The 16,690-nt window shown below is 44.2% G+C and overlaps 1 protein-coding gene across 1 annotated transcript in view; it reads left to right on the top strand.

The window, feature by feature from the left end:
- Positions 1-16,690, top strand: part of PCSK7 (proprotein convertase subtilisin/kexin type 7) — a 41,009-nt gene extending 24,319 nt beyond the window's left edge. Inside the window, exons 12-16 of the mRNA XM_073657087.1 lie at positions 5,214-5,370; positions 5,452-5,546; positions 11,653-11,749; positions 12,718-12,835; positions 13,258-16,690. Coding sequence (XP_073513188.1) covers positions 5,214-5,370; positions 5,452-5,546; positions 11,653-11,749; positions 12,718-12,835; positions 13,258-13,671 — 881 coding nt within the window. The 3' untranslated portion in view covers positions 13,672-16,690. The remainder of the gene's footprint in view (positions 1-5,213; positions 5,371-5,451; positions 5,547-11,652; positions 11,750-12,717; positions 12,836-13,257) is intronic.

A 16,690-nucleotide genomic window follows, 5' to 3' on the forward strand; every position in this document is an offset into this window, starting at 1 on the left:
TTTTTTTGTGTTTTTTTTACATGCATTTTTGTTTTCAGGCTCCCTATTAGGGGAAAAATACCCCAATAAGCACATAGTTGAACAGTGGACGTCATGAAAGCATGAGCTGCTGCTGAAGTCGGCACTTTTTTGGTGCATTTTTTTTTTTTCTATAAGTTTCCTTATAGAATAATCGTTACAGTATTTTTTGGACTGTAAGACGCACTTTCTAGCAAGGAAAAAAATCGTAAAGTTTTATAGGCCGGAGGCTGCTTCCTATGATTGAGCAGAACACTGTTGGCGCGTCCTTCCCAATCACTGAGAGAGCTACGCAACAGCACAGTTCTTTCTCCTGCAGCCTGAGACTAATCAATGTGAGCGGTGCAGGGCAGGAGAAGAGGGTACCAGAACCTGCACGTCACCAAAGTTGCAGGTCCTGACTAGCTGATGGACCTTTCAGATCATGTGATCAGTCACATTCCTGGATGTGACTTCAAAATGGGGTAGTGTATAAACAGTGTGCAGCACTGCTGTGCTTGTGCTTTGACGTAGCCGAGCTGTGCTTGTGCTTTGACGTAGCCGAGCTGTGCTTGTGCTTTGACGTAGCCGAGCTGTGCCTGTGCTTTGACGCAGCCGAGCTGTGCCTGTGCTTTGACGCAGCCGAGCTGTGCCTGTGCCTCGACGCAGCCGAGCTGTGCCTGTGCCTCGACGCAGCCGAGCTGTGCCTGTGCCTCGACGCAGCCGAGCTGTGCCTGTGCCTGGACGCAGCCGAGCTGTGCCTGTGCCTGGACGCAGCCGAGCTGTGCCTGTGCCTGGACGCAGCCGAGCTGTGCCTGTGCCTGGACGCAGCCGAGCTGTGCCTGTGCCTGGACGCAGCCGAGCTGTGCCTGTGCCTGGACGCAGCCGAGCTGTGCCTGTGCCTGGACGCAGCCGAGCTGTGCCTGTGCCTGGACGCAGCCGAGCTGTGCCTGTGCCTGGACGCAGCCGAGCTGTGCCTGTGCCTGGACGCAGCCGAGCTGTGCCTGTGCCTGGACGCAGCCGAGCTGTGCCTGTGCCTGGACGCAGCCGAGCTGTGCCTGTGCCTGGACGCAGCCGAGCTGTGCCTGTGCCTGGACGCAGCCGAGCTGTGCCTGTGCCTGGACGCAGCCGAGCTGTGCCTGTGCCTGGACGCAGCCGAGCTGTGCCTGTGCCTGGACGCAGCCGAGCTGTGCCTGTGCCTGGACGCAGCCGAGCTGTGCCTGTGCCTCGACGCAGCCGAGCTGTGCCTGTGCCTCGACGCAGCCGGCCTGGGGGCACGCGTCGACGTAGCAGACAGTAAAAAAAACAGTTATGGATCTACCATCTCCCTATTCTTCCCTAGTGCATTAATTTTGATAGCATTGACCCCTCCACTTTTTCACTCCTCCAGTAAAGTTTTTATTAGGATGGGAAATATGTTTTTCCTACTTTCTGCTGTATAAACTTACTCATTCATCATCTTCGTAGAGACTTTGGATTAGTAAAGGTTTAGAGGGTGAAGTAACATTTTCTTAATTTTATTACGTTCCCTACCCTCTGGAAAGTTTTCAAAGTCCAGAAAAACCAACTTTAATTTTTGAGCTATCACTTATTACCTTCTCGTGTCTCAAATCAAATCTATCAAAGTTTAGAAAAAACAAAATTGGGCCAATGCAGCGCACTGTATACACCACAGTGTGACCAGAGCCTACGAGAACAAAACATTGTGTTACTGCCCATGAAGTGAGACTTCAGATTTATTGTCCTTCTCGTCTTCATAAAATAGCAGTAATTTCCTAAATTGACCATGTTGATAGAAGTTGCTTTCATATAATATACTGAGCTTATGAGACTTTCCAGAACAATCCTCAGCAGCGTTTATTAGACTTTGCATCTAATCCTGTAGGATTTGGCGAGACTTCGGGCTTTTTTTTCCCTTAGATTTGGAAGCATCGGAGACCCTGTAGTAGACACATTGCAGAGTGCAGAGCAGTGCGTGACTTCTAGCTGTACGTATCCTAATCACACCTGGCATCAAAGTTTCAACTGCTGCTGATTTTATGCATTGGGAATAAAGGTGATTTGCAGAAATAACCTGTAAATAATTATTCATAGCTGATGTTTGAAAACTTTTTTTTAAAGGGGTTGTACACTGCTGCTTTCCAAACTTCTTTTGTGTGAGCATAAGGTGGCTTCAAGAAAAAGAAAGCAGCCAGTTCTATCCACCTTCTTGACTGGTACCACTCTCCTTTGCTTTCCTTGTCATGCGGAGGGGAAGAGGTGGTGTCATGTAACCACTGCAGTCAATCACCCAACGATCACTTGCATCCTTCATGTTCCATCTAAGCATGCTTCCTATGCTCGGCTAGAACATGAAGTCTAAGAGGAAGCAAAAGCAATGGCAGTCCAGAAGGAGGAGTAAAGATTTATTTTTTCTTAAACCATCCTGTGCCTATGTAAAGTAGGGGATAACTCCTTTGTTCCCTTTAGGGCTTTATTGACAGCAGCCTGGAAAAGAGCAGTTTTAGAAACACGAATTACTGTAATCAGGGTTCAAATCCTTACAAAAAAATTTCCTTCCATAATAAAGACCTTTTTATCGCTTTTTCATTGTTTCATTAAGTGTAAAGAAAAGTAGAAATCATCAGTTTGGGTAAAGAAAGTTTAACATTGTAGAGAAAAGGTGGTTAAACTCCTAAGGTGGAGACTGCTAGGGTCAGAGTTATCTGCCAGCTGTATAACACAGCTCACACCTCACTTGTATGTAGCAGGCTCCACTCCTGACATGCGGACGACCGGATCAGCCCCTGACCAGTGTAAATCTTTTCCCTTCTCGTACCTCAAACAGCATCAACAGCTGTCTTATTTTTCCCCAAAAAAACTATTACATTAATTGCCCTAAAAATGAATTATAAAGACGAGCAATTTAATTCTTATGTAATATCATCTTGGTTCTCAAGATTTTAATTCTTTAGATCACGGCTCATTGCTTAGGTTACCGGCCACCCCTGCAGCTTGTGAGCGGTGGCAAAGAGTGTAATGCTTACAGCACAGCCTGCACTCCTCTCAGGCGGCAGAGGTGAAGGTATCTGTGCTATGCTTGAATTAGAAACCGTCCAAACAATAGCCGGCACTCACATCTTCTTAATAGAATTGCTTTATTGATCCAGTAGCATAAAAGGCACAAAAATTGATTGAACACAACAGTACAAAAATTAAAAAGGCAGAAAAGAAAAATCTGCTGCGCTCCCAGGCAACATGTTTCACACCTACATGGTCCTTTGTCCTGTGTTTAGTCAGGCTTGACAAAGGACCATGTAGGTCTGAAACATGTTGCCTGGGAGCGCAGCGGATTTTTCTTTTCTGCCTTTTTAATTTTTGTACTGTTGTGTTCAATCACTTTTTGTGCCTTTTATACTACTGGATCAATAAAGGAATTATTTTAAGAAGATGTGAGTGCCGGCTATTGTTTGGACTGTTGCCATTACTGGAGTATTTTGCCGTGCACCCAGACAGGTGAGCTCCTTTTTCACATTTTATACGTGAAATAGATTTATCTTAGTTAGTTTTTTTTCTCTTTTTACTTTTTTTTTTTTTTTTTTTTTATTCCTTTTTCATTACTATACAATCCTACTGTTTTTTTACGGGATTTGTAAGGGCTTTTGTTGTGAAAAAGCTCCTGTAAGAAGAGTGTTCCTTTAAGCTGCAGCCAGTGTCTCCATAGACTTTATTCATTTCCTTGGTAATCAGATGAGGATAACATTCATTACACGGAGAAATGTTATACTTGGCCCCGATCGCATGGTATCTAGTCTGGTAGAGGTTATTTGTACTAGAAAGGTATTTTTATAAAATATTTCGGCAGGGTCTGACCCAGGGTAGGTATCTGACGCTGGCAGGGACGCTCCGCTGCATGGACCTTTAACTTTCCAAGTTATAAAAACAGCCCATAATAAGAGGCGGCCGGCGCAGCCAAGTTTATCCCTCTGTTAGGACGGTGAGCGGGGAATGTATATTTAACACGTTACATAAATCCGAGCGGTTCTACATCACATTCTCCTTCTCGTCATCAGGCCCGGAACTGATTTATGTCATACAGAACTTCTTCCAAAAACAAGAGCCTGCACCTTAACCCCTGGCTCCCCATAACCGGCCTCTTTCTGCTCCCCACTGCTCATTTTATATGTGGTGCAACGGGCACATTCACCTCCTGGGCACCTGCCAAGCTGCACTCCGGCTTTCTCTCTCTGTCCTTTTTAGGCAATGTTTACTGCTTCTGACTTGTCCGACAAAGAATGCGACCAGAGAAAAGAGCAAGAAGTGTGATGGCGGGAGGCGGGGGATGGGGTAAAAGAGAAAAGAGAAGCTACGGGATGAGAAGTACGGCTAGTAATGTGATCAGGACGTATAGGAGGAACCGCGGACGTTGCGTTGTTCCTTACATTTTACTAGGCTTTCTAGGTGGTTAACCCTTGCAATTTTGAAAGCACTTTGCCCCACTTTTCTTTTGCACGTTACACGATTATTTGCTCATGGCTTTTTATCATTTATGCTCCTATACCAACTACCGAGCTACATATCGGATTTTTTTTTTTAAAGGTAACTAAACTTTTAAATAACTTTTTTGATACTTTTTACCCCTGTTCTGTACCGTTAGGCTAAGTTTCCACAGAGAGCGAACACATTTCAATTTTTACAGTGCTAGCATAGCGGATGAGATGTAAAGAAATTTGCAAAAAAATATATATTTATCCGCGGCGTGTTGATTTCTGCTGCAGATGTAAGTGCAAGTTTCACCCTTTGACACGCAAAGAGCGAAACGTTGCGGCTTCCCCATAGTAGTTTGGCTTTGTATCAGATCAAGAGATATTTCATCTCTGAAAGTGATGGCATGTCGCGAAGGATATGTCATCACTAAATGATCGCTGGAGGTCGGATCCTGAGAATGAAGATCCCGCAGAACCGTGTCAGCTTCCTCTTTTTTCCTTTCCTAAATCTTGGAATGTCTCTTGGGTAAATTACCTGGTGTAATATTGAAAGAGGTTGTCTACTACTATTTCTTTTGATGACCTATCAATGATATAGGATAGGTCATCAATGAAAAAGTAGTGGACAACCTCTTTAATATACCACCTAGGGGGAGACTGATTGCGACAGAACGGCCGGTGATCAGTTGAATGCCCTAATCGCGCTTCAGTGAAACGGGTCGGCTCATTTTGGATTGTTCTTGTCCCCAGTTACCGCTGCCGATCTCCTCCTGTCGGGGATGAGGACATTGGAGCATGTAGCGGTGAGTGTAGTGGTCACGCATCCACGGCGGGGAAACCTGCAGATACAGCTGTTCTGTCCCAGTGGAATTTCATCCCTCATTGGAGCCACAAGGAAAATGGACGCGTGAGTAATCATGGGGAGCACAAGGGTTGTAATGACTGAGCGGCCAATGCTTCATGGGACTAAAATACTCTGTGCTTTAAGTGACCCAGGTGGCTTCACCGACTGGACCTTCTCCACGGTTCGCTGCTGGGGAGAGAATGCAGAAGGAACCTACAGACTTCTGGTCACGGACATAGGTACAGTATTACAGTATTATTAAGGGATTGCAACGTTACTCCCTTTTAGGGAGAAGCTCTGGAGAGGGACAGAATCGCACACAAAATAGGGCAATACTGTCTTGTAAGGGATGGGTATAATCAATGGTAGCACTCGCCTAACTACAGTTGCATGTAAAAGTTTGGGCACCCCTGGTCAAAATTACTGTTATTGTGAACAGTTAGAGGATTAATTCATCGCACACTCAAATGTCGTGGATGCAAAATACATTTATTAATAAACAGACAATTTATTCAAACCAAGTTGCAGGGCGACAGTGGTAAGACGTTTCGGCCACAATTTCGGCCTTAATCATTTAGTCGCTTACTAAAAAAAGAAGAACATACATGGTGTCAGCACCAAATTTGTAACATCATATTCAAAACTCCAATCATGTTACAGAGAAGTATGACGAAGAGGTACGGGTGGAGGGGAAGGCGGGTTGGAGAGGAAGGGGGAAGAGGAAGGCGAGAGGGGTGGAGGGGAAGATGGGGGGGGGGGGGAGGGAGGGGAAGGCGGGAGGGGGGAGAGGTGGAGGGAAAGACGGGGTGGAGACCTAGGGGAAGGCGGAGTGAAGAGGAAGGCGAGAGGGGTGGAGGGGAAGACTAGGTGGAGTGGAAGGCGGGGTGGAGAGGGAGGAGAAGGCGGAGTGGAAGGCGGGGTGGAGAGGGAGGAGAAGGCGGGGTGGAGAGGGAGGGGAGAGGGGTGGAGGAGAAGGCAGGGTGGAGAAGGAGGGGAAGGCGGGGTGGAGAGGAAGGCGGGAGGGGAGAGGGGTGGAGGGGAAGGCGGGGTGGAGAGGGAGGGGAGAGGGGTGGAGAGGAAGGTGGGAGGGGAAGGCGGGGTGGGGGGGAGGGGTGGAAAGGAAAGACTAAGGAGGGGGTGCTGGGGTTACATATAAATAGTTCCTAGGCATAGCATGTACAGTATATACACACAGAACAGGGTAGAAGTACCATAAACAGTATATAGTAGATAAAAGAGGAATTAATTCTTACTTTTATGGGTGGTTTGAAACTGTTTAGAGTCTGAAAATAGGACTAAAGTCCAGGAAAGAGGAGGGCTGCAATATCAAGATGTTACAGTTTAAATATGTTACCCATGATGTGCCGGTAAGATGATTAAATTGTCTGGGGTGGTTACCTCAACCAGGTCCAATAGTGGTGCAGGGCCACGTGGATCTACAGAAAATATAGCGTGGAGAGTTAAAGATAGTTGTATACTCATAGTGACATGTGTAGCCCATCCTATGCTGGCTGGTCAGTAGCTTACCATGTGGTCATGTGGAGTCCCTGTATCATCAGGGTGCAGGTCCCGGGAGAGATTGTGCCATTCATTGGTGGTGTGGAGGGGTATAGCGGTGCTCCTGCGCCTTGCTTGGGCCGTGGTAGTTGGAATAGTGGGGTGGCTGTGCTTTATACACTTGCGGGGAACGCCGACCAGAAGTGCGTCACTGGTAAGGGGCGTGTCACTGGAAGTGACGTTCCGCCGGCCCCACACTGCGTGATTTAATGGCTGGGCACTGCCTGTGTTGCCAGGCATGGCACTACTTCTCATGTTGTGTAAGGTGGTTGTCAGGGAGCCTGTACAGTGGCGCATGCGCAGGGGACCAGGCTATGAACTATAGCACTGAGTAGATGCATTGGACTTATTAGGTGTATTGCATAGAGGCATGATATACATATATCTCTAGGGCACAGTATGATACACATGTCATTATTGTCCTAGTACTTGACATATAATAGTGGATAAATTGAGTCAGTGTTGGATGGTAGAAGTAAGGGCAGTGGCGTGCAGGAATGGTATTAGTGTAGCCGGGACACAATTATAGAGTATTAAATGGTATTGGATGGTCGCATGGGTGGTTCATGGGGCACCTTAAAGCATTATAAACAAATAATATTATACGTAAGGATTGAGACACTCACCCATGGGGCAGGATGGATTCAGTGTGTCTGTGGAGGGAACAAACCAGTGAGTCAATAAATCCAGTCAATTTCTCTATTCAAACCATTAGGCGCAAGGGTTTTCAGGGTATAAATCCAATATGCTTCCCGTTGTTTTAGTAATTTCACATGATGACCACCCCTCCTAGATCTTGGAACATGTTCGATGACTTGAAAGCGGAGTTGCGCTTCAGTGTGCTTGGCTTTTGTAAAGTGGTCTGGTAGAGGTAACCAGGTTTTACCGCATCTAATGGTTGATTTGTGACTTGCTATGCGGTCCTTCACATGTTGTGTTGTCTCACTCACGTAGAAAAGGCCACAGGGGCACTGTATGTAGATGACGAAATTGGAATCACAAGTATGAAATCCCTTGATGGGGTAACTTTTGCCGGTCCTGGGGTGCGTGATGGTGTCTGATTTGATTACATTAGAGCAGGCTGCACAGCTCCGACAAGGAAAGGTCCCGCACATGCGGGTACTCAGTAGCCGTTGTGAAGGTGTGGTACGTGAGCTACCTATGTCAGCCCTAATGATCTTATCCTTGATGTTTGGGGCTCTCCTTGTTCACATCAGGGTCGGAGCAGTAAAGGCTGGACTGTGGGGATATGCTTTCGTGAGGAGGGGGCAATGTTTCCTATTGTAGTGTGGACTTTGGACATGAGTGGATGATAGGTATGCACAAAGGGTACCCGCTCTGGTTTGGAGGAGGGGAATAGGATAGGTCTGGGTTCCAGTATTCTAGATTTTCATCTGAAAGGAGTTGACTTGGGTAGTTCATCTCCTGAAATTTAAGTGACATCTCCTCAAGTCGTAGGCGGAGGGTGTCAGGGTTAGAGACAATTCGCCTAACCCTGTGGAATTGGGAGCGAGGAAGGCCGTCTCAAGTGGCAGTCGGTTGGTTTAGTTAAAAGGACAGTTGTAAGGGTGCCATTATCCCCGCGGATTACCATTGTGTCCAGAAAGAAGATTTGTTGCGGATTATAATTTAGTGTGAATTGTAATTCTGGTCTGATAGAGTTAAGGGTGGTTAGGAATGAAGAGAGTGTCTCCGCTGACCCCTGCCAGATGAGAAAAATGTCATCAATATAGCGGTGATACGAGGTACAGTGTCTTAGGAAGAGCTCGTTGGGATAGACAAAGTCAACTTCAAATTTATGCATGTAGGCATTAGCATAGGCTGGCGCTACATTCGAGCCCAGTGCGGTGCCCTGTTCCTGTATAAAGACCTCGTCTCTGAACATCAAGAAGTTCTCATGGAGAACTAGTGACAGGCGTTCAAGGCAAAATTGGACAGAGGCAGGTGACAGATCAGACTGTGAGAGAAGGTAGGAGGAGGCCTCCAGGCCTTTGTCATGGGTAATGGAGGTATATAGAATGCATACGTCCATTGTGGCCAACAGACTGCCTCTAGGTAAGGCCGGCAAGCTTTTGATAATACCTAAAAACTGACTGGTATCTAGTACAAAGGATCTCGTTTTCTTGACCAGGTGGGTTAAGATTTTCTCAAGGTAGATGGCCAGAGGGGAGAGAATGGAGTCAGTGGAGGCTACAATGGGTCGGCCGGGTGGGTTGATCTGTGATTTGTGAATTTTTGGTAAGGTGTAGAATACAGGTATTACCGGATGTTGGTTGGTCAAGAATGTAGCTGTCTTAGAGTCTATTGCATGGAGATGGAGGTGTCTAGTCAGTATCTCTTGTATTTTAGTATGAATAGTAGGTGTGGGGTCAGTATTGATCGGTCTATAGGTAGTGGTGTCTGCTAGTTGTCGATTAATTTCACTGATGTAGGATGACTTGTCCATAACAACTGTGGCACCCCCTTATCAGCAGGTTTAATGACTATAGACTTATTGTTTTGTAGTGACTTAAGGGCATGTTTTTCCTCATTCGTTCTGGTGTGTAGGGAAAAAGCCGAGTCGTTGTTCGTGTATAAGATTTTTTATGTCCCTTTCAATGAGTGCTATCGTTGTTTCTGCTGCATGGTTGCTGTGGGGAGGACAGAAAGGACTAGTGTTGCGCAATCCAAGAGTGATTATAGAGCGCTCCGGGACAGGGGAACCCCCGGATGGAGGTGCCCTGTTTACGGAGGTCTCGTTAGATACACCAAAATGAGTCTTTAAGCGGATCGTCCTGTAGAACCGCTGGTGGTAATTCTTTAGCTGGAACGAGTCCCAGTTAGGCGTCGGACCGAAGGAGAGACCCTTCTGAAGGACTGAGAGTTCGTTAGGAGTGAGGGTATAGCTGGAGGTGTTCTTTACTGTTTATGGTACTTCTACCCTGTTCTGTGTGTATATACTGTATATACTATGCCTAGGAACTATTTATATGTAACCCCAGCACCCACTTCCTTTCCTCTACGCCCCGCCTTCCCCTCCGCCCCGCCTTTCCCCCCCGCCCCGCCTTTCCCCCCCGCCCCGCCTTTCCCTCCGCCCTGCCTTTCCCCCCTCACCCCGCCTTTCCCTCCGCCCCGCCTTTCCCCCCCGCCCCGCCTATTGCTAGAGAGGCAAATCAGAACCCCCGCTTGACTGCAAAAGACCTTCAGGAAGATTCAGCAGACTCTGGAGTTGTGGTACATTGTTCTACTGTTCAGAGACACCTGCACAAATATGGCCTTCATGGAAGAGTCATCAGAAGAAAACCTCTCCTGCATCCTCACCATAAAATTCAGTGTCAGAAGTGCAAAAGAACATCTAAACAAGCCTGATGTATTTTGGAAACAAGTCCTGTGGACCGATGAGGGTAAAATAGAGCTCTATGGCCACACCTATCAAAGGTATGTGTGGAGAGAAAAGGGCACAGAATTTCAGGAAAAGAACATCTCACCAACCATTAAGCATGTGGGTGGATCAATGATGCTTTGGGGTTGTGTTGCAGCCAATGGCACGAGGACCTTTTCACTGGTAAAGGGAAGAATAGATTCAATGAAATTTCAACAAATTTTTGATGCAAACATAACACCATCTGTAAAAAAAGCTGAAGTTGAAAAGAGGATGATTCTAAAAATGGATAATGATCCTAAACACAAATTCCACAATAGCTACCTCAAAAGGCGCAAGCTGAAGGTTTTACAATGGCCCTCACAGTCCCCTCTTCTGAACATCAATGAAAATCTGTGGCTAGATCTCAAAATATCAGTACATACAAGACGCCCCAGGAATCTCACAGAACGGGAAGAATTCTCCAAGGAAGAATGGATGAAAATCCCTCAAACAAGAATTGAAAGACTCTTGTTTGGCTACAAAAAAGCTTTTACAAGCTGTGATACTTTCAAAAGGGGGCGCTACCAGGTACTAACCATACTGGGTGCCCAAACTTTTGCATCGGCCCATTTTTCTTTTTGTCATTTTTAAAATGTAAAAGGTGAAAATATATATATATATATATATATATATATATATATATATATATATATATATATATATATATATATATATATATATATATATATATATATATATATATATATATATATATATATATATATATATATATATATTTTGCCTAAAATACAAAGGAAATGTGTCATCTGTAACTTTAGACCTTTTAGAGAACATTTCATCTTCTACTTGCTTAACTGTTCACAATAACAGGAATTTTGACCAGGGGGGCACAAACTTTTACATGTCACTGTAGAAAGGCATGGAAAGCTATCTGGAGAAAAAGGTTCTTCCAGAGGTATAACGGCAAAAATGGAAGCTGGAACGTTTAGGTGGACTGCTCTGTGGGAATGAAGAGCCTTGGGATTCCAAAAAATTTTTTATGAATACCAACGCGTTTCTTTGCCGGACCAGCGCCTTTGTCAAGGTATAAGAATCACGTGGTTCAATAGGGCTACAATAATTGCATAACAGCAGGTCGCAGACAAGTCACACACATTTCTGGTCACACTACTTGTCTGAGAATTGCACGTTGCGGTGTAGCCCCAGCCTTTGCCGGACTTTGGCGGGCTACATATTGGTCTGGCCTGTATGTAATAGTAAATTCTCCCTCCCTCGTTTCAACTTCCTTCGATAATATCTGTGATCAGATAAGCCTCCGGTCAGGCTTTATTTTATAACGCTTTGACTGTTATTCCTTGTATAGGAAATTAGTCATGAGAAGTATAATATCTCTTTCCCAAATAACCGTGATTTTTCTCAAATAGGAGATGACCCTGTTAAAAGAGGAGGTGTTTTTCAGACATGGCAGCTAACACTTTATGGTTCCTCGTGGAAAACTGAGGATGTGGCCGAGAGGAGGAGGTAAAAGGATAGAAAAAAAAAATCTCATATTTCACAATGTTTTTTATAGAAATGAAGATGTCTTTACCCGAACAATTAAACCTTTATTACACTGCCTTCTAATTCATTTTTTTAGGCATATTCCGACATTAATTTTTTTTGCTATACAAAGGGGTTAAGTAATTTTAGATTTTGATTGGACTTTTGCAGCTGCGGAGATACCAAGTTTGTTTTCGTTATTATTTTTTCTTTCATTGGGAAAAGTTAGGTTGATTTTTAATTTTGACGAGGGTTTTTTTTTTTTTTTTAAACTTTTTAAAAAAAATTGAAAAAATCTTTCTTTATTTCACTTTTTCTTTAGTCTCTACGGAGTACTTAAACCTAAGTTTGTATTATATGCGGCAATCTCTCAATATAGTGGTGAAAATTACGTTCTCATGATGCTTTGCCACAGCCTGGACTTTATGGGATGACCAAGGTGTCGGTGACGGGGACCTTCATTAGTCCCTTAACTGCCTAAGACCCCGTCATTATGTCACGTGGGAGCCGTTTAAAAGCTGCAGTCAGTGTTTGACAGCTGCATCTAAAGAGATCGGAGCGCGCTCCAGTCGCTTTTATCGCATGCAAATGGCGGCTGTTTAAGTCAAGAAGCATCTGCCGCATATGGAGCAAGCTCCGCTCACGAACCCAGCCATACGCCCGCACTCGACAAGTGGATTTCATCCTGCTAATATCAGCATCGTGCAGAACTACATGGGATGTAGCCTCTGCAGATTTTGCAGCTTCATTGGTTGCTAAATGCAATGCAATTCGCAATGCAGTGCAACCAATGAAGCTGCAAAATCTGCAGCGGCTACATCCCATGTAGTTCTGCATGATGCTGATATTGTACATTTTATTGATCGATGCCATCTCAAGCATTGATAATTATCACAGCACTGCCACAACTTGTGTATATATACATATATATATATTTTTTTTTTCGTCAGGCTGGTGGAACTGTCACAGGGCGGTCAATTTCTGAATGAGAATTTCTCACTACCTTGTCCCCCAGGACTGGAGATTTCTGAACAGGACAGCTATACAATCACCAATAACACCCTGCGGGTAAGGTTCTCTATGGGAAAGTACAGTGGTAAAGGTATTGTAGAAGAAGGGCCTGTGCCCTAATTTTCTGATCTCATATGTATCATTCAGACCTTTAATTTACCCAATAACTTCACAAATAGATGTGTATCTCTGGCACGGACTGATGGTCCAGTGTGTACAGTGACCGGCCACAATTTTGCTGCTTCTTATACGTTCCAAGGATACAGAGATAAATGATTGCTCTTTTATGTCTCATCTTTTACATTTCTCTGTTAACTGTATGGAGTTTTAGGCAGTAAGGAAAGGACTAACCCCTCCTGAGTGTGGACTTGCATTTAGAGAATAACGGTGGAAGAAAATCTTTTTTGGGTACCTCAATGTTTTTTCTTGATATTTTATGTATTTATTTTGTTTCCTCTTCGCTTTTGTTTTTTTACCAGACCCTCATGCTGCTCGGCTGTTTTGCTGTGTTTTGGTCCCTTTATTATACAGTGGAGCTCTATCTTTCCAGAATTTCCAGTACCGGCGATCTGGACCTAAGCTGTGAAGGTTCCTCTTGCATCTTATCCCGAAAACAGGGAAGTCCTAACCCCCGTCAGTTAGAAGGGGGTCTGGAGACAGAATCGTTGCCTCTGTGCGGCGTGAATGACGCTACTGTAGAATATGAGGACGAGCCAGACGATGTGGAGCACATTGCACTATACAGGCATCAATCCTCCTCCAAACAAACCAGAGTCACGGGCGTGAACCTGACCGATGCCCGGCACGGTGTGACCTCTGAATTTCAGGTGCACAGGGACATATTAAGACATGATACTCGTGACAGTGGTGCAAACCTAGATGAGTATGGGTAAGAGGGAGCTGGATGTCTGCCGATAGGACGCCATGGGACAAGCAAGGATGCACTTCAGAGTATTTAATTTAAGGGTATCTGCCTTATCCATTGCTTTACTATCGTGTGCGGATGACTGATACGTTATGGAACTGCTTTACCAGCTGTCTACGTTTCACTCTCATGACGGACGACGTGTCGACTAACAACTGCTGGATGCAAGAAGCTTGACGTGTTGACCCAACCATCATGTCTTTAAGGGTTGGCCCCATGGATATACCATAAATGCCTGAAGGGTGCAGATCCCACCTCTAGGCCCCTTACCTATTGGGTGATCCCCATCAATCAATGGTTACTTATCATTAAAGTCAATGGAGAGGTGAATCCGCTAGCTAAGCAGTGGGGACCCCTTTTCTATCGATAGCTGAGGGTCCTAGATCTGCACTGAGGGTTCTGCAATTTTTAGGCATTTATATTGCATATCCTGTGAGCGGGAATATTCCGGATTCTCCAGGTGTTGTAGCGCTGGAACAGTTCATACCGTCTTTGATTTTTACTTTATGTTAATATGGGTGATTGTCATTTTTTTTTTTTAAGCCGTTTTAAAAGGACCCAAAAGTTTAAAAAAAACATTTTATGAGGTTTTTTTTTTTCATTTGTAGTGAATTTTTTTAATGGGAATCTTGGACACATCATTTATCTATTATCTTCAATCCAAATTCACACACAGAATTTCTTCCAATCGTCACACTATTACTAACCAAAGTTGCCTCTGAAGCTTTTGCGAGTTCTGTTGACTCTCTTTACAGGAGCCGGGCTCACGGTACATTTTTGCTGCTGTGGATTTTGATGTGGGAATAGTGTGGGATAGTGGCACATTTTATTTTTTGCACGGGAAAGGCTGAAATCCACAGATTCAATTTACATTCCACGGATTTCAATTACATACATTGTGCCGGTCAGGTTACGCTATCTACGATAGGAGCCGAGCTGCAGCGTGTATAGACCTACGGCGTGTATAGACCTACGGCGTGTATAGACCTACGGCGTGTATAGACCTACAGCGTTCTTACCCTGTGCAGCCGCTGCAGACTATTGATGACTTTGATATTGATAGCTACAGTTGCATGTAAAGTTTGTGCCCCCCTGGTCAACATTACTGTTGTTGTTAAGCAAGTTGAAGATGAAATGATCTCTAAAAGGCCTAAAGTTAAAGATGACACATTTCCTTTGTATTATAGGAAAAAAAAATGCATATTTTCATCTTTTACATTTTAAAAATTACAAAAAGGAAAATAGGCTGATGCAAAAGTTTGGGCACCCTGTATGGTTAGTACCTGGTAGCGCCCCCTTTTGAAAGTATCACAGCTTGTAAACGCTTTTGTAGCCAGACAAGAGTCTTTTAATTCTTGTTTGAGGGATCTTCATCCATCTTCCTTGGAATATTCCTCCAGTTCTGTGAGATTCCTGGGGCGTCTTGCATGCACTGCTATTTTGAGGTCTAGCCACAGATTTCCAATGATGTTCAGATCAGGGGACTGTGAGGGCCATTGTAAAACCTTCATCTTGCGCCTTTTGAGGTTGTCTATTGTGGATTGTGACGTGTGTTTAGGATCATTATCCATTTGTAGAATCATCCTCTTTTCACCTTCAGCTTTTTTACAGATGGTGTTATGTTTGCATCAAGAATTTGTTGAAATTTCATTGAATGCATTCTTCCCTCTACCTGTGAAATGTTCCCCATGCCATTGCCTGCAATACAACCCCAAAGCAGCATTGATCCTCCCCCATGCTTAATGGTCAGCGAGATGTTCTTTTCCTGAAATTCTCTGCCTTTTTTTTCCACACATACCTTTGATCATTGTGGTCAGAGTTCTATTTTACCCTCATCGGTCCACAGGACTTATTTCCAAAATGCATCAGGCTTGTTTAGATGTTCTTTTGCACTTCTGACACTGAATTTTATGGTGAGGATGCAGGAGAGGTTTGCTTCCGATGACTCTTCCATAAAGGCCATATTTGGGCAGGGGTCTCTAAACAGTTGAACAATTACCCCATCTCCAGAGTCTGCTAAATCTTCCTGAAGATCTTTTGCAGTCAAGTAGGGGTTCTGATTTGCCTCTCTAGCAATCCTACGAGCAGCTCTCACTGAAATTTTGCTTGGTCTTCCATACCTTATCTTGACCTCCACTGTTCCTGGTAACTGACATTTCTTAATTACATTTCAATCTGAGAAAAAGGCGAATTGAAAACGCTTTGCTATCTTCTTACAGCCTTCTCCTGTTTTTGGGTGTCCACTATTTTCATGTTCAAAGAGCTAGGCAGCTGCTTAGAAGAACCCATGGCTGCTGTTTTTGGCACAAGGTTAAAGGAGGCTGGGATTTTATAAAGCTGGGAAATTTGCTATAACCCTAACGGGCTAATTAAGGTCTGAAACCTTGGTCAAAGTTATGTGAGCACACAAATCTCCAAGGCTGCCCAAAATTTAGCATCGGGACATTTTTCTTTTTTGTAATTTTTAAAATGTAAAAAATTACTATTTTTTTTTGCCTAAAATACAAAGGAAATGTGTCCTCTTTAATTTTAGGCCCTTTAGAGATCATTTCATCTTCAACTTGCTCATCTGTTCACAATAACAGGAATTTCTAGGAAATACAAGTTTTTCCTAAGTTAGACACTAACAGATCCACATAAATGTTTCCAATATAAATGTTACACTAACACAGTTAGGGATTTTAGCTTTTCATTTTGTCACCTTTAGTGACATTTATTATTATTGGGTTTAACGTTCTTCTGGAATATGCGAAAGGCTAAATTTGTTGTTGACCAATTAATGACTTCAATAGGATTATTGTGGTCTTCCAATAAATTTCTGTACCACCGTGGGTTGTCTGGGAACGCCGCTGCTTCATCTAACTAGGGACTCGCTGTTCTGAAGATAGCCCCAAAGTGCGTTTTGATCACATTTTGTGCGACAGGTGGAAATCAATGGGAAATTACTGTTTTAATTTAGGGAATAGTATATGTAGAATGTACCTCCA

The sequence above is a fragment of the Phyllobates terribilis genome, unplaced genomic scaffold (assembly GCF_046119375.1).
Source record: "Phyllobates terribilis strain yellow unplaced genomic scaffold, ASM4611937v1 Scaffold_12__6_contigs__length_324123572, whole genome shotgun sequence".
NCBI classification, from domain to species: Eukaryota; Metazoa; Chordata; class Amphibia; order Anura; family Dendrobatidae; genus Phyllobates; species Phyllobates terribilis.